Source organism: Hippopotamus amphibius, chromosome 11, assembly GCF_030028045.1.
Source record: "Hippopotamus amphibius kiboko isolate mHipAmp2 chromosome 11, mHipAmp2.hap2, whole genome shotgun sequence".
In the NCBI taxonomy this organism is placed as follows: domain Eukaryota; kingdom Metazoa; phylum Chordata; class Mammalia; order Artiodactyla; family Hippopotamidae; genus Hippopotamus; species Hippopotamus amphibius.
The window spans coordinates 44,073,593-44,092,639 of NC_080196.1; the positions used below are offsets into that span (position 1 = coordinate 44,073,593).

General features: G+C 37.8%; 1 protein-coding gene across 9 annotated transcripts in view; it reads left to right on the forward strand.

Annotated features, from left to right (window-relative positions):
• The window catches only part of MLIP (muscular LMNA interacting protein), a 237,362-nt gene that overhangs the window by 196,879 nt on the left and 21,436 nt on the right, over positions 1-19,047 (forward strand). For 8 of the 9 annotated variants that reach the window (XM_057700596.1, XM_057700598.1, XM_057700597.1 and 5 more), the window contains one exon: positions 5,757-5,963. The exons of the other annotated variant lie outside the window; for it this stretch is intronic. In XM_057700596.1, coding sequence (XP_057556579.1) covers positions 5,757-5,963 — 207 coding nt within the window. The remainder of the gene's footprint in view (positions 1-5,756; positions 5,964-19,047) is intronic. 9 annotated transcript variants of the gene reach the window in all.

The following is a 19,047-nucleotide window of genomic DNA, read 5'->3' on the forward strand; positions in this document are numbered from 1 at the left end:
ATTAAATGACTTAGTCCAAAAAGTTATGTAAGGGCAGAACAAAGTTTTGGTTTTTTTAAATTTTTTTTAATTTTTTTTTAAAAGCTTTTTTTTATTTTTTTTTTATTTTTTGGGGGTACACCAGGTTCAGTCATCTGTTTTTATACACATATCCCCGTATTCCCTCCCTTCCTTGACTCCCCCCCCTCGAGTCCCCCCTACCCTCCCCGCCCCAGTCCTCTAAGGCATCTTCCATCCTCGAGTTGGACTCCCTTTGTTATACAACAACTTCCCACTGACTATTTTACAGTTGGTAGTATATATATGTCTGTGCTACTCTCTCGCTTCATCTCAGTTTCCCCTTCACCCCCCGCCCCCTCCCATACCTCGAGTTCTCCAGTCCATACTCTGTATCTGCATCCTTGTTCTTCTCACTGAGTTCATCAGTACCCTTTTTAAATTCCGTATATGTGAGTTAGCATACAATATTTGTCCTTCTCTTTCTGACTTACTTCACTCTGTATGACAGATTGTAGTTCTATCCACCTCATTACATATAGCTCCATCTCATCCCTTTTGATAGCTGAGTAATATTCCATTGTATATATATGCCACATCTTCTGTATCCATTCATTTGTTGATGGGCATTTAGGTTGCTTCCATGTCCTGGCTATTGTAAATAGTGCTGCAATAAACATTATGGTACAAGTTTCTTTTGGGATTATGGTTTTCTTTGGGTATATGCCCAGGAGTGGGATTACTGGATCATATGGTAGTTCTATTTGTAGTTTTTTAAGGAACCTCCAAATTGTTTTCCATAGTGGCTGTACCAACTTACATTCCCACCAACAGTACAGGAGAGTTCCCTTTTCTCCACACCTTCTCCAACATTTGTTGTTTCCAGATTTTGTGATGATGGCCATTCTGATTGGTGTGAGGTGATACCTCATTGTGGCTTTGACTTGCATTTCTCTGATGATTAGTGATGTTGAGCATGTTTTCATGGGTGTGTTGGCCATCTGTATGTCTTCTTTGGAGAAATGTCTATTTAGGTCTTCTGCCCATTTGTGGATTGGGTTATTTGCTTTTTTAGTATGGAGCTTCATGAGCTGCTTGTATATTTTGGAGGTTAATCCTTTGTCTGTTGTTTCATAGGCAACTATTTTTTCCCATTCTGAGGGTTGCCTTTTAGTCTTGTTTATGGTTTCTTTCACTGTGCAAAAGCTTTTAAGTTTCATGAGGTCCCATTTGTTTATTCTTGATTTTATTTCCATGATTCTAGGAGGTGGGTCAAAAAAGATCTTGCTTTGATGGATGTCATAGAGTGTTCTGCCTATGTTTTCCTCTAGGAGTTTGATAGTGTCTGGCCTTACATGTAGGTCTTTAATCCATTTGGAGTTGATTTTTGTGTATGGTGTTAGGAAGTGTTCTAATTTCATTCTTTTACATGTTGCTGTCCAATGTTCCCAGCACCACTTATTGAAGAGGCTGTCTTTTTTCCATTGTATACTCATGCCTCCTTTGTCAAAGATAAGGTGCCCATATGTGTTTGGGCTTACTTCTGAGTTCTCTATTCTATTCCATTGATCTTCCTTTCTATTTTTGTGCCAGTACCATACTGTCTTGATCACTATGGCCTTGTAGTATAGTTTGAAGTCAGGAAGCCTGATTCCACCAACTCCATTTTTCCTTCTCCAGATTGCTTTGGCTATTCGGGGTCTTTTGCATTTCCATACAAATCATAAGATTTCTTGCTCTAGTTCTGTGAAAAATGCCATTGGTAATTTCATCGGGATTGCATTGAATCTGTAAATTGCTTTGGGTAGTACAGACATTTTCACGATGTTGATTCTTCCAATCCAGGAACATGGTATGTCTCTCCATCTGTTTGTGTCGTCTTTGATTTCTTTCATCAATGTCTTAAAGTTTTCTGCATACAGGTCTTTTGCCTCCTTAGGCAGGTTTATTCCTAGGTATTTTATTCTTTTTGTTGCAATGGTGAATGGGAGAGTTTCCTTCATTTCTCTCTCTGCTCTTCTGTTGTTAGTGTATAGGAATGCAAGAGATTTCTGTGCATTAATTTTGTATCCTGCTACTTTACTAAACTCATCAATTAGTGCTAGCAGTTTTCTGGTAGAGTCTTTCGGGTTTTCTATATATAATATCATGTCATCTGCAAAGAGTGACAATTTTACTTCTTCTTTTCCAATTTGTATTTCTTTTTCTTCTCTAATTGCTGTGGCTAAAACTTCCAAAACTATGTTGAATAACAGTGGTGAGAGTGGACACCCTTGTCTTGTTCCTGTTCTTGGAGTTCTTCCAGTTTTTCCCCATTGAGAATGATGTTGGCTTTTGGTTTGTCATATATGGCTTTTATTATGTTGAGGTAATTTCCTTCTATGCCCATTTTCTGGAGAGCTTTTATCAGAAATGGATGTTGAACTTTGTCAAAAGCTTTTTCTGCATCTATTGAGATTAAAAGGATTCTTTCAAAATCCTGAAGGAAATTATTTTGCAACTTAGAATTTTGGATTTAATTCAATGATTTAATCCAAAAAAATTAAATGACTTAGTCCAAAAAGTTATGTAAGGGCAGAACAAAGTTTTTTACATGCAAGTTGTCAAAAATTGGCTTCCCAAACTCCGTCTTCCCAGGAAGCTCCTTTAAGGCCCAATGAATGATCAGAACCATGGAAAAGAAAAACATGGGCTACTGGAAACAGGACATCAAACACAAGAGAAGAGCAAAGCAAATTCCCAGGATGATGATAAAAAGAATTGCGGGCTAACAACTTACACAAAACATAGAAGACAAAAAGCACAGATGGGAAAAGGTGCCGCTGGTGACATACCTGCACAGGCTGTCACCACCAAGGGCCCTTTCTGCTTTGTATAATCCTGTCCGCAGTGTTCAAGTGAGCCTGTCCAAAATTCTTAGCTCTCTTTGTGCTGTGCAAATGCTGATAAAACTCTGCTCTCTCCTCCCTGCCCAGCTGCCTGAAATAGCTGACACCATATGACCCTACAGAAGTGTTCAGGTTTGACTGACCCCTGAGAGATGGAGGTTAGCCCCAGAGAGCTTAGAAGCATAGAGCACAGAGCAGCACACGGTCTTCAGACTTTTCCCACTGGATCGATTAGACCTTGACCCTGCCAAATTGCTCCATATAAGGAACTCTCTGATGCCCATGGGTTACTACAGGCTGCCTCCTGACATTCTCACAATGGGTTCTTGAACCTTCCAAGAAAAATGATACAAATGAGCTTATGTACAAAACAGAAACAGACCCATAGACAAAGAAAACAAACTTATGGTTACCAAAGAGGAAAGGTGGGGGAGGGATAAATTAGGGGTTTGGAATTAACATACTACACAATACTATATATGAAATAGATCATCAACAGGGACCTACTGTATAGCACAGGGAACTATACTCAGTATTTTGTAATAACCTATAAAGGGAAAAGAATCTGAAAAATTAGATATATGTATGTATAACTGAATCATTTTGCTGTACGACTGAACTAACACAATATTGTAAATCAGCTATACTGCAATAAAGATAAATAATTTTACAAAAAACATTCGAGGCAAAAAAAAAAGCTGAAGCCAGGCTATAAACCAGAGACTGTTCAGCTTCGTTTCCTAGGCATGGTCGACGGCCGATAACAATGCTGCCTTTTTCTCACACAGTTGGTCTTTGTGCTTACTACTCAATTTTCATATTAATCCTTTTCCACACCATTAAGAAATGTAATTAGTTGTTGGTGAACTAATGAAATATGTAGTTGATTGAGAAATAAAACACAATTAGAGTATGTTTTAAACTAAAAGCCGTCTTTAGTGGGCAAATACTACAACTCTTTCATTAAAATTGCACATTAACATGACTATTATTTAATAATAATAATAATAATGTTAGAGGCAATAGCCAGTGGGATCACACAAAAGAAAGTCCTGAAAAGTATGAAAACTGGCAAAGAAGAGAGAAACTTATGACCGTGTTAGGTGAACGAATATTTTAGGTGATACACCTGGGACTTCCAAGAGAGTCACTGAATGACGATTATAATCAGTGAGATATCTCAGTAATGTGTGTCATAGGGAATCCGTAGCTTTCATGTACTGATACAGAAATGTCCCAAAACTGTTATCAGATGGAAAAAAAACCCTCAAACAAATCAGATGCAGAACACTGTATATAGGATGCTGTCTTTTTCATAAGTGTATGTTTGTAGTCTGTGTGTGTGAAATGAGAATGTATGTTTGTAATTGCTTGATATATAAAACACTTGAGACACAAAGAGAAACTAATAAAAATAAAACACATTTAGTTACATTTTTAAGGTACAGAGGGTTAAAACCCCTCATTTCTGCAAACTTAAAAACCCTAGAATTATAATTTTCTAACCTGATTAAAACTTTCCAAGACTTTTTTAAAGTACGTTTTGAAGTAAGTTTTTAAAGTAAGTTTGAACTCACTGTGGGGGCATCTTCTGATACAGCAAACACATTCGGAATAAATTTTAGAAAACCAATCAAGTGGCTTAAAAGTACATGGCTTTGGCAAAATCAATTCAGCTTACATGAAAAAAAAATTAATTGTATAGTTTTAAAAGTTGAATTTACCTGTTTAGCTGAATATCATTTTGAGCAATGTGCATTATTTTGAACTAAATTTCCATTTCACACAAAGCCAAACATATTCATTCATTACTAATGGAGCAGAGAAACAATGGAGTAATAGAATGCATTCTTGATCTCATTGAAAATATATTCCTTTGAAAATTCAATCGTTACTGCATTAAACATCTACTCTATTAGGCATTAGGCTTGATGCTGAGGTCACAAAGTTGAATAAAACAGTTTTCATTTTATAAGGTTTATCCCCTAAGGGGTTTTTACTGTAGGATAATCACTGCAATTTATTATCTTATATTAAAAATTGCAAGAATATAAGAGATGCTTAAAAAAGATCTGCAAACTAGTAGCCCTTTTCTTTTATGATGTATATGTATATAGGCCCTTCTTGTGAGTTTTCTTTGTAGATGCAAGACTTCCCTCTATTGTAGTTTCCTTGCTCCATTCACATAAGTCAAGGCCTCAGGTAGTAGCTCTTCCTTCTTCAAAGACTTCCTCAGGCAGGCATCCCTTTCCAGGGGATGAAAAGACCCTCTCTAGTTAAGACCTCATTACCTTTCCCCTCTACATTTGAGCTCCGCTGTTTGCTCTCCAGTTTCTTTCCAAAGTAAAACACTGCCTGGAATGGACATCTTTGTTCTTTCTTTCTAGACTCACCTCTTCCTGAGCCCTTCCCCATACTCAGCCCAGCTGAAAGCTCATGGCACCGTGAATTAAACCACATACCCTCTACGATGCCCTCCCCCTTTCTGCCCCCAGTTTCTTCCAGACCAGATCACAAGCACCTTTAAATTTATTTCCATTGTTACTTCAATGAAGACTCTTCTAATCCAATCCTCCCCACTTTGGGATGAGCTCTCTCCTTCCTTAAACAAACATGGCCCTGTTGGGAGATTCTGTGGGCACTCATTCAGTTCTGCAGGAGAGGCTGGAGGTGGGTGACCAACGGGAATTACTGGAAGAGACAGCCAATGCACTACGAAAGCAGGAGTCTTGTGAGGATCCAGAGTATGACAGGAGGTTTTCTTCCGACTAGTAAAATATTCTGACACTACGTCTATAATATTTAGACTTAATTCCAAGTGAGCTTGACCTTTGCCTGCTAACATCCTCTTTATGCCTTTCTTCTTCCCAGGATGTGCCCATCCCTCCCAAGCCTGTTTCTCTCCATCCTTTATATCAGACTAGACTCCATCCTCCCGCTAAGTCCCTGCTGCATCCACAGACCCTCCCACACGCTGACTGTCTTACCCCAGGACCCTTCAGTCACTTGTCCTCCTTCTCCCTGAGTGATGAACAGGAGAATTCTCACGCCCTGTCTAGTCACAACGCATATAATAAGGTGAGAATGCCCTGTGCTATGAACCTTCTTCATGCTTAACTTCTGAAACTTAAATGTGCAGGAAGCATATAGTAAGGATATTTAAATATATTAAGAATAGTAAATATTTGTGTGAAGGAAGATGTCCTTACAAAAAGAGAATAATTAACCTGGGGAAAGTATGAAATATTTATGTTTCCTTTAAAAGTCATTTCCTGATTTGCAATGCTCATTGTTTCAGGTTCTAATCCCAAGATGGAAATCCCAAGATGTTTCAAAACGTTGCAAAATACCATTGTTAATTTATCTTCTAGCCTTAGTTCAGTGTTCTTAAAAAGCTTCTTAATGACAATGCCTTGATGAGGAAGCATTTATCATTGCAGTCAGTGGGCAAAGAAATAATTAGAATTGCTACAGGTGTCTGAACATAGTATTAATATTTTATTTTAAAATGTATCTATCTGCCTCATAATATATAGTTAAGAGATATATAACAAATAATGAGGTGTTCAGTACCTAAAATATGTATACATATTTTTTAAAAAGCAAAAATACTTATAGTTGGCTTTGGAATGTAATCATAAATATTCTATTAGAAGCAAGCAGGCAATAGAACATAAGGCTTATGTATAAGCATCCTTTGCTCTTCTGAGCATCACCATAGGACATCCTGGCTTAGCACAGACTCTCAGACCTTGAAACTTTTCTAAAAGAGTTGACTAGTCAAAATCAATCTGCAATTAAATCTTTTTTAAAAATTCTAAATCTTGTTTTAAAGCATTTGTTTTGCAAATTCTCTATATTTAATGAAATACACCTTTAAGCTTGGAAATCAATCAAGGGCATATGTTCCAGAATGTAGTTGAGCAATATTCCTTGGGCCTTAAAACATTAAAAAATGTTTATAAACCCAATCTAAACACAAAGAATCATCTAAAAAGTGAACATAATCATATGAGGAAAAATTCTCTTTTTATATTTAATAACATTTATCATGACTGAATGGTCAACCCTGAATTAAATTTTTAAAGTATCCATTTTCTGCAAATCAAGAGTTTTTAGGCAAACTTCAGGATGACATTTGTATGACCTTCAGTTGCTTCTCATCCTTGGTCTAGAAAAAAGAAGTATTTCAGGGAGAGTATGACACTTTAAAATGATTTTATATTTTTTGAAATTCTCCCTCTTTTAATACTAGCCAACATCTATGACATCCATTTAGCTATTAGAGTTAATAATTCTGATAATACTATAACTATTTTCTTATAAATTGTCATCTGATAGGATTATAATTGTATTTTATAGATATCAATTGCTTCAAATAGCTCTTCTTTTGAAGAGCTATTTTTAGTGGTGTTTTCTGGAGATATTCAGCAAAGGTAGAGTCAGTATTTCATTCATAATTTAGCCTTTGCTTGGTCAGGCTGTGAAGAACAATATATAAAAGCCATTTGAGGCTACACAACTATTTTCAGTCTACACACGCTTCACAATAGATTTCGTCTTTCAGTGTTTGAGATTTATTGATATTGAATAAACATTCACATCTGAAATAGTAATAATGATGATGATGATGTAGTTAGACAACATTTCCTGATGGAAGATTCAGTTGCTTAGTCTTGTATTTTAATTGCTCCTATTAAAATATATGAATTTTACTCAATTTCATATCTATGTTTACAAACATTGTGTTGTAAATATTCTGCCAATAGCATACTAAGTTATCGACTTGTGTTTCTTTTTTACTTGAAATAGGTTCTTGTCTGAAACTGTAAATCATAATCTGTCATTTAAATTAACTTCTCGCCAGTATCCTAACATCCTTCCTAGGCCTCACTTTGCAGCTTTATCTGCTAGGCTCATCTCCAAACTCAAACCTTCCCTCCCCTCCCCCAGAGATCCACACTGAACTTGCCTTATATAACTGTCTCTGAGGCTCCCTTATCAACTGAGGTTGCAGAAGATGTTTGACAGGATTTATTTCTCTGTTGCATCTTAGTGTGTGCTCCTCTCTTGTCCTAAATCCATACAGTAATCCCTGCTCTCTTCTCTTTCATTAGTTCATATGATGAACTTCATATGATGTCCTATCATATATGATGATGCTCAGACGCTTTCCCTTTTATGTTGGTTAAATCAGTATATCCTCCCTCCCCTGTCTCATGAAGGGAGTCATTACTCTTACTTCCTTCTTTAACCCTTATAACTAAGATAGCCCAGTGGATAAGAGCATGATTGTCTTTAGCCAGTCCACCTGAGTTCATTTCTTGACCCCCCCATTCCTTCCAGATGGTGATAGTGGGCAAGTTCCATAGATTCTGAATGCCTCCATTTATTCATCTGTAAAGTGCAGATGATAATAGGACCACCTTAATAGAATATTATGAGATTAAGATGGACTAACATGTGTAAAGCATTTAGAATAGTGCCTGGGACATAATAAGAACCATATAAGAGTTAGGTCTTTTTTTATTAATAAGCCTTCCTGAATTGTCATTCCCATCATTCTCTTACATCTTCATTTGTTCTTTTTCCATTGAACCTGTCCTCTTGGTAGGCAGAAGCTTCAAAACACAAAATAAAATGAATACTTCTCCCTCCTTTTCCTTGCTGAGGCTGCAAACCTAGTAATTTTAAGACTTACTTTCTCTCAAAGTGATTAGTTGCCATCCCCCCCTCTATAAACTCTCTCTTTAACTCATTCTTGAAGGTATTTTGTCCTTCAACCACTCTACTAAAATTTCTCTCTCAAGGGTAAATTGCTTGTCAGCAAATTCAGCTGAATTTTCTAAGTGTCTCTTTTGTCCCTTGTAGCAAATGACACTATTGATCATTCACTCTTTAATCTCTGTCCTCACTCTGCTCTTGGGATAATATGTACATTTCAACTCCCTGACTGTTCCTTCTTTGTTCTCTTGGTGGGCACTTCCTCCTCTTCTCTCTAATTGCCTCACTTCAGGTATTCACCTGCTCATAGACTTCTGGGATGATCTTACTTACCGATAATCCTCAAATCCACATTTCCAATTCTGCTTCTCCTCTGAGATCCAGTTTTATACCTCCAGATGCTTGCTTGTCATTTCCCCCAGGGTGTCATGTTGTCACCTCAGACTCATCATTCATTTCACCTCAAACCAGTTCTGTTCTGGCTTCCCTACTTCTGTCATTAATACCACGATGCTCAGTCTTAGACTTGAAACTCGATTCATCTGTTATGATTTTTCTGCTTTGTCCTAATAGCTAGTCATTCACCAAGTTGAATGGATTCTTCTTTTGTTATGCCTGTCATGTTATCTCTTACTACTCTATTATTATTCCACTTTCCTTAAACTAATCTACTTATTTTCCTGCAGGCATACCTTGGGAATTTCTTAGTGTTCAACTTATTCACACATTCTCCTCATATAAAATACCTTCTTGCTTTTCACCTTACTTATGCAAACCATTCTCACACTTTATGACCTAGTCCAATGATCCCTCCTTCTCTGTGAAGTTCCCTCCTGCATTAACACTCAAAGTGATATTTTTCTCCTTTCAGTTTCTATAACCCTTGCCTGTGCCAAGGTATCTCATGCATGTTAAGGTTATCATGTATTTTTTTGTTGTGATTGTTTTAGTGTCCATTTCGTGTCCATCTAGGGCATGACATGCTTAATATGGTATTCTTCACATTGTAAGGAGGGTAACAAATATGTGTTAATGATGACCAAATCCTAAAATGACCCAACTTATTCACCAGGAGCACAGATGCTTGAATATTTCAGATTATTTCTATTTTAAGCAGAAACTAAACCTGAGTCAATTTATGAGTACATTCAGTAAAATTTCTGTCAGTTGGGAATCTCCTTTTTTTGAGGGCTGCATCCAATTTCCTGAGAGCTTATGGAGTACCTTGGCATAGAAGCACATGTGGAGGCAGGAGGTCTCTGACCTTCCTCTGCTATGTGGACGCTGATATCCTTTGGGGTGTCCTCAGTTCTGTCTGGTACATGACCATCAATGCTATAATAAATAACTGTATCCTTCTTTCTTGACCTGCACAGCATGACCTCATTGGCTCTTGGTCAGCTAATCCTGAACATCTATAACGTGTATGGGAAAACATTGTTACCTACATGCTGGGAGCAGATAAACTCTGAGGCCATCTCAGAACCATCAGCTTAGAGACTCTACATATTCTTCTCTCCTCTTCTGTTCCTGCCCCCTTTGCCATAGGGAATTCCACAAGAGTCCATATTTGTGAATTTGCCTGCTCGCTAAAATTTATTTGTGACCCCAAGTTGATACTTCCTTGCACTTCTGTGGTTGTTTTGTGGACATGTGATGAACAGTGGAAAACTTCATTGACCTGTGCATGTGCTCCCAAGCTGAGGTGAACGAGGCAATGTTTTGTTTTGTTTTTCTCTTCTCACGTTGTAAATAATGGTTCTTTTCACGGACCATCTGATCTCATGTGTTTGGAATTATTGTGCTTTTTTGTTGGTGACTTTGCTATTTTAAATGGCCCCTAAGCCTAGTGCTGAAGTGCTCTCTAGTGTTCCAAATGCAAGGATGTTGTGATCTGTCTTACAGAGAAAATGTGCATGTCAGTTAAGCTTCCTTCGGTCATGAGTTATAATGCTGTTGGCTGATTCATTCAGTGTTAATGAATCAATAATATATATTAAATCAGATGTCTTTAAACAGAAACACACATAAAACAAGGTGATGTCTGATTGGCTGATGAAAATGTAATTAGAAGCTCACAGGAATCCAATCCTGTATTTCATCTCAGAGCCATGGTTCAGGATTTACTATTTCCATGGTTGTAGTGACTTTATGGGACAGAACTACTGCTTATAATGAGAATCAATTGTATCTTGGTTTGGGTTTCCCTAAGAAAAGGATTCATATATGAGTAGTTAATTTGGGAGGTGGTTCCAGGGAAAAACAATTAAGGGAGTGGAGACTGAGATAAGGGTATAATAAAGGTTGTACCACCAAGCAAGGTGCCACTGTAGGTAACTGGAGCTTGAGTTTCCCGAGGGATTCTGAGACCCAGTGGAGAGCAGACAGTTCAAGAGTTGGGCAGTCTGAGGTGGGGGAGGGGATCCCTGCTGGTCTAATTTGAGGGCTGCATTTGAGGGAGGGGAGCATTCCTCCCCAGAAAGAGCCCTCAGTCCAAGAGAAGCAGGGACAGGCATTTTAAAGTTGAGAGGTCGGTATTAAAATGTCAAGGTCTGAGATGACACACGTAGTTCCATGATTTATAAAATATGTATCCACAAATACCATGTTTATGATCTAAATTTGAAGTCTGGGATCCTGCAAATCAAAACTTTTGGCTATCAAAAACTCAAGAGAATTTTCATTTTTGATAATTATGATTCGGGCTACCTATACCTGCTGAAACAATAAAGGGTACCAAAGAATTTGTGTCTGGATGTGTGGTGTTACTATCTTAAAATTGTCTCTCATCTAGAGTCATTTGTAATTTTTCCTCCATTTTGCAATGCATTTAAAGATGTTTATCTTCAAAGCTAATAAAATACCTCCCACAACCCGGCTTTTGTGTTTAGGTCTAATGCCATCCACTCTCTGCTTTTTAAAAATTCAGTTCATTTAGAAAACCCCTCTTCTCTGGCCCCTGTAATACATTGCCCAGGGGTCTCAGCTACTTTCTTGACCCTCAGGTGAGAAAACCTACATGCGTATAATGTGCATCTGTGGAAAGTTTATCATGCTCCCAAAAATATTTTCTTTTCTCCAGCCTCTGCCTCATTTATTCTGTCTTCCACTCTCACAGTCTTTAAGGTAGCTCCGTCTTTTTAGTCTACCCCAAATTCCAACTCTTCTGGCCTACTTTCACATTACAACTGAAGTATCAGCTTTGTGCACTTTCCCCTCTTTTCTTATCCCAACTACATTTTTGACCTTTTATTTAGCACAACCATGGGCTATGGAGACAGGATGTAATTTTTCATCCTTGTTTCCCCTGAGTCTCTACTCTGCCAATTTGCACCAGCAACAAACAAGAAAACACATGCCAGATGATGATTAGAACTGGGAGGAGACAGAACTAAGCCGTCACCATCAGATGGCTTTTCTGATCTGCTGGCAGGAGAAAGGCTGGGATTTCCTACTCTGGAAGGCTCTATTTACAGTGAAAGCTTGAGAAGTTTTACAAGGAAGAATAAGATTTTTATCGACAGAGAGACAGCTTTGAAGCCCCAGGAGAAAATTCACAGACATTCTGAGGATATATTCTCTTTTGGTTTCCAAAAATGATATTATTTAGGGGGCTGAGTTTGTGACTGTCCAGACACCTTATTTCACTTTCAGTTTCGTGAAAATCCTTGAGCCTTGTTTGTGACCACTTACCATTTTATGTCTGGTTCGCTTCTGTCCGTGGAGGGGTGAGTATGGCTGGTTTCTTTATATACATGCCCTCCCATTCGTTCCCCTGCCATTATATGCTGTTGTGTGTTTTCTATGTAAGGGCTAGTTCCAGCACTTTCAATTTGAATATTTCGGTGCTTATCTCTGGAGTAGTCTCTGAAAAATCCCTTCCACTCTAGCTTTCCCTGCAGAGCAGGAGAGGGGTAGCTCTTCATCTTCCAGCTCTTTTCTTCCTGTCCAGAACACTTCTCAGCCCTGAATGAGGTAGGAGGTAGATGGGCTCTGGGGCTGAGCAGCTGGAATTTATCAAGCTGAGTAAACTGGGGCTCGTCTCCCCCTGACAAGTCAAGGAAAAAGTTAATGGTAGGAGGTGAGCTCTGCTGGAGTAAAGAGATAAGATGACCACATCTATCATTCTTGGGGTCAAGGAGACCTCCCTGACCGCACGTGGGTGGAAAGGCTCCTTTGCGGGCAAAAAGGAAGGGGGTGCTATCCCATAATAGGTTCTATCAATCTCTCAGAGACCCCCCTCACTGGAATCCATCTTGGCTAGAAGATGCACACACATATCAGGGAGGCCCTGGGCCAGGTCAGATGTGGGAAAAGACGTGAAATGATTGGCCAGAGGAAAGCAAAGATCCATACAAGTGATTTCAGTCACCTCCCTGGTGTGCTCCTCATTCAGGAGGACAGTGAACTCTTCTCTGGATGTGTAATTCTGCCTTGCTTCTGTCTTAAATAAACTGCTTCTTTGCGTGCTATCCCACACGTGCTGTGCCTCTAATAATAAACGTTGTGCCTGTTTTTACAGCTTCTGTCTCCTTGACAAATTCTTGTTTTCAAGGAAGACAAGAGCCAGGGTGGCTTCAGTTCCAGCCACTATCCCCTGGTGGACTAGCAGTTAGGATTCCTGGTTTTCATCCATGCTGCCCAGGTTCAACTGCTGGGCAGGGAACTAAGATCTCACTTCAAGCCACTGCTTACTTCTGTCTCCTTGAGGTCATGACCACTCCTGCTCCCACTCCAGTGCAGACCCCCAGGCTGCTGTCACCATTGCTATGTGTCAGGGCAAGACTTTAAAGTCTCCCACTGAGAGAGGAAAACATATACTCCTGTGTAGGGTAACCATTCATCTTGATCTTTCCCAGACATTTTTTAAAAAAGTATACCAACGTCTTTTTCTATTTTTTGAAATAATTTTATTTAAAAAAAGCTTTTTGAAAAGGAATATTTTATAGGTGTATTAATGTAACAAACCATTTTAATCAATCAATAAATATTTAAAAATGATATAGTTTCTGTTATTTTTACTGAGCCTTCTTGTTAGCAGAAGTGTTTTGATTTGATCACTGGGTACACCTATAGTGAAATACAGCTTAAAGTTTGTCTGCAGACTCTATTTATAATAAGACATCAGTTGCTGACAATTTTGTTGAATAAATGAATTGTTTTATGCCTATATTTGGAAAAGTAATTCAAACTCTTACTTTAGTTTCCTTACCTATAAAATAGCAATAAAAATAGAATCTCTAGCATTGAATTGTTACCACGATCAATTGATGCGTGCAACTTTCACATTCCACCATAAGTACCCAGTTTTGCATATTTTCCAGCATGCTGCCTATTGTTTGTAGATTTTTGGTGCTGGAGTAAAGAAACAATTCACCAACATAGCTAGTAGGACATCACTCTCATCTAAAATTGCCTTTTTCCTTTTATTACAATCTATTCATTACTTTCAATCCTTCCAACTTTACTCACATATGTATTCTCTTTCATTCTGATTTTTCACTTTGCTTTCCTTCTTCCCCAGGCAACTATGCTGATGTTTTTGTTGTTATTGATAGTATATTTTCTTTCAGAAGTTGCATTATTATTTTGTGTGTTTATAATTAAATTTACATAAATGCTATTGTGTCACATACTTCACTCTTTTTCTGTGGGTTTCTTTTTTCTCATCAGTAATAGTAGCGTATTGGGTTTGGTTCCAAAACTTACTCTCAGAGATAAACTGAGCTGATTGCATTGGAATTACCTGGAGATCTTAGAGAAATGCAAGTTAATGGGACTCAATTGTAACTTCTAAACTCAGAACTTCCACTGGACTAAGTGATCTTAAAGTTTTTACTCCACTGAAATGTCTATGCTTCCTCCATGATAGCAAACTTTTCCTCTTTTGCTTTTTAAATTCTGTAATGATTCAGCAAGAAAATGAACTTCATTATGAAAAATAACTTTACAAAGAAAAACTTTTTATACTGACATATTCATGAGTGTTTGATTATAATTGATTTTTTTCCTCATAAAACCCCTAGTAAGTAAAAAGAAACACAACTTTTAAATCGTATATATACTAACTTAGGTCACAGGATTTTTTTTAATTTGAGTAAGTTGTAACATGTAAGGCTGAGTTCTTAGTCAAAATTGTCCCTATGTGCTTGTAACATTTACAATTGGGTTGAGTATTTATACATCCAGTATTCTTGTACTTATTGAATCAGATGTACATTTTTTTCCCCAGTGCACTACTTCAATTATTAAAAGTCATTTCTCTTTGAAAAAATACCACAACTGCCAACATGTACTTTCTTATGATTTACTTTTTAAGAAATTAAAGTACCTCTTTCATAAAAAAGAGATTTAAAAATATAACAATCCTTTATGTTAGGATTATGGTTTTGCTAAGAAAGATAAAGCATTTTACTTGAAATGTATTTTATCCTTATGATATGTCAACAGAATATTTACTGATCCATTTTTATTAGGCTGTTTTCCAAGCAGCTGCTTTTGAGATTGTAGATTAAGAATAAATAGGAAATATAACTTGTCTGTGATGAAAAAGTGAGAGTTCAGTGAGAAAAACGGAGGTGTTTTCAGCCCAATTCCATCCATTACTTGTATTTTCTGGTAAAGGATCACTCCACTTATAATAAGCCAAGGGTGAAACATCTATTAGAATAGTGAGGAATTACCTAGAAAATGTATTATGAATGAGAAATACACAGTTTTGGAGATAAGAAGGGAAAAAATGTAATAGTCAACTTTTTGGGGGAATTGGGTCCTATTGACTTTTGTTTTCACATCACAGAGTATTAGGGGGGTTGGTGCATGGACTTTGAATGAGGTAGGAAGACAGAAGGAAGGAAAGAAACATTTACATCCAGAATAAGTTGGAGGGACAGGTCTCTCCATAAAGTGGCTTTAGCCTGCTTCCTAGGTCACGACCATACTTTCTTTAAACCTTTTGGATATTTCACCCTATAAATGTCGACTTTTCTCATTCATTTCTTTTTCCCCATTTTTATCTCCTACTTTTTTCCTTCAAAATTTATTTATTTATTTATTTATTTGTTTGTTTGTTTGTTTATTTTTATTGACTGTGTTGGGTCTTCGTTGCTGCACACAGGCTTTCTCTAGTTGCGGTGAGCAGAGGCTACTCTTCGCTGTGGGTGCGGGCTTCTCATTGAGAAGGCTTCTCGCGTTGCGGAGCATGGGCTCTAGGCATGTGGGCTTCAGTAGCTGCGGCGCGTGGGCTTAGTTGCTCTGCAGCATGTTGGATCTTCCCAGACCAGGGCTCAAACCTGTGTCCCCTGCATTGGCAGGCGGATTCTTAACCGCTGTGCCACTAGGGAAGTCCCATATCTCCTACTTCTTAATTTTCAAATGTAAAATTCATTTGTAAAGTTTATATTTTTACCATTATTGAGCATATCTTAACTGGTATAATCATTGCATAGCTACTCATAGAACTGACCCTGTGAATCTACAGAAATTCAATAAATGAATTAAAACATTAATATTAAAGGCATATTTCCAACATGAGTTAAATTTTTTAGTAGCTCCTCTGAAATGAGATTTCTTTTCTGAGGTTTCTTTTGATATTTTAACAGAAATCAATCAACAGAAGTTAAAGCAGATTATGACTCAGCTGGAGAAGGGAAAATCTAAAGTAATTCTAACTCTCACCAACTGATTCAAAGGCTGAGGGAGCTTAGAAATAAAAATGTGCCTTTCTAATGTAAGCTGTAAATATTTAGATCTAAAGATGTGAAAAATATTCTACAAATATATAAAGAATAAAGCAACACCCTTTTGAGATAAGCCGTTTACAACTGGTCATAGCTTCAGAAGGAGAAGATGAGCACTAAGTTATGTGATTAGGTTCAATTTTACAAAGTCCTTGTCCACCTCATAACCTAATTTCCCACCAATAACAAAGAGCATAGACCTTGCAGCTTTTTATTCCAACACAAAGTCTAGGAACCCTGAAGTCTGGAACTTGACAAAGCACACTTATTTATTCATTTCACAAAGATTTATTGCATAGCTTTTATTTGCAAAGCACTGTGTCTGTGCAAAGCAAGGGACTTTGCCAGGTACTTCTTCTCTATTTGGGAAAAACAGAAATGAAACAAATAAGCAAACAATAAATAAATCAATAAATCAATATAAATGATCATTGCGACACATGCTATGCAGAAGACAAGCAGTTATGAGTGCATAGAACAGAGGTCCTGATCTTGTCTGATGAATCAGGAATGTGAGGAAATGATGTCTCATCTGAGGTTTGGAAGGAAACAAAGGATGCTGGGCATCTAGGCAGAGGGAGAAGCATGGGCAAAGGTTTCCAGGCAGGAAAGAAAAGGAGCAGGATGAGCTTGAGAAAATGAAAGCAGGCCAGAGTACTGAGGAAGCCACTGGAATCAGGAACTACGGTTTGAAGTTAGCAAGAAGAGAGCGGGACAGCTCTTCCTCTGTGTGCTCATCTGAAAGAAAGCAGGGAGTGAGATGAAGGGTCCCTGAGGTTTTGTACAAAAGGAATTGATATTTACGAAAAGTAGACCACAGGCCACTTTCTCTATAGACAATATTTTATTTAAATTTCAAAACAATCATAAAATAGGTTTTATCCCGTTTATTTTACATATGAAGAAACTGAGGCTCAGAAAGTGTAAATAATGTAGACAGGATTCTACAGAACTGGCTTAAAAGCTGGTATTTGACTATTTTTTCTTAAGAAACTACCCCCCTTTCAAAAAAAAAAACTATCAATGAAGCTGCATCACCGCTTTCTTGGATGCCTCTGCCCTGGAATCACAGGCTTCCTTTTGGTCAGATGATAGGATGGAGAAGTCAGGATAGGAACTAAGAAACTGCTGAGACCATCTGACTTCCTTCAGTTTCCAGATGAGGAAACTGACAACTAAAGATGCCAGGTGACATACTCACAGGCCTGGTGTGAGTGATTGCCAGAGCCTGGGTTTATCTTGAACCACACACACCTTTCACATTTCATCCCAGGCTCCAACCTTCTTTTGGTGGCCACAGTTCCAAAGGTTAGCGGCTAAGAGAGCCACTGTTTATCTAAAACTCTGACAAAAATGTATAGTTAGCCACATCTACTGAAAAAAGTCATCTTGACTTTTGAAAGCAAAACCTCTTTGTATCCTCCTCATTAATAATGTCTGTTTGTGTTCTGTCTACATAATTAGAAATCCTTCTGTGTGAATAAACCAAGGTAATTTATTTTCTATCATCACTGAGATAAACTGCCTTGCTCTTAATTCGAAAACTTCTCTGACAACTTTTGGAATTAATGGAAATTGGATAACTATTAAGATGCTGTAGAAGAGAAAACCATTGAAGTGGGTGGCATAGGAGAAAAAGCCCTATAAACTCAAAATTGGTTTTTAATGTTTTGAGATTTTCCAGGAAACTGAAACCTGAACCTTCTTGGCCTATGCCAAAATGTTTTCAAAATGGATGAATTGGTATAATATGTTCATAAAGAACATTCTGTTTAAAATGGCTAAATGCAAATTAATTGGACTCAAAGTTAAAAAAAATGAATACCAGTTAACAGGTATTTTAATAGAAGCTGTTCTGAAAACTAAAGTATTAGTTATATTTTGTTACGTTCTCCACTAGAGGGCAAAAAGAACATCTCAACACTGCAGATGCCTTAATGATAGGCTGACATTTGAAACCAGGCATATTTTGTGTTATCTCGTGATCAATTATCATTTAAAAATGCACTTAATATAATTACAGGCAGTTGACTTGTACATTTCTTCCAGGAAAAGAAAAACAATCCATTTTTTTTATATATCTGTCCCTAAGCTCATGTGTTGCCATCTAGGTGAAAATTTTCATTGTAACACTTTTAATAAAATCACCTTAAAAATTAAGAATTTGCTAATTCTAAAGAGAGGTGCAGTAGGAGGCGGGCTAGATGGCATTTTTAGCAAGGAAAAGTATACTTGGAGAAAGATTTGTTGTAAAGATCTTGTAAAATAACATGCTGGTCCCTTAGAATTGATAATCCATGCTTGTGTTTTTTAGGCATCTGTTTGCACCTTGATCAGATGGAGGCACTAAGGAAAAACGAGCCCCCTGTGTTTCACAGCACTCAGCTGCCACCTGTTCGCTCCCCACTGCCTGGTGTCTTAGACCGGGTTCCTTAGAAGCAGAGCCCGAGACAGGGGTTCGGGTATTTGTGATTTGCTGAGGGCGTGGCTCTCCAGAAAAATGTCCTGTAAGGGAGCGTGTCCATCGTGATTGGGAAGGGCGGTGAGAGGAGAAAGAGTGGTCTCAGATAGGCTAGCCATCTCCTGATTCACAGGGAGAGGGCTCTGGAGCATAAATTGCAAGGTCACCCATCCTTGAGGCAAAGGAGCTGCCCTTGGATACCCCTTATCAGTCATCATTGTTTGTGAACCTCAGTGTG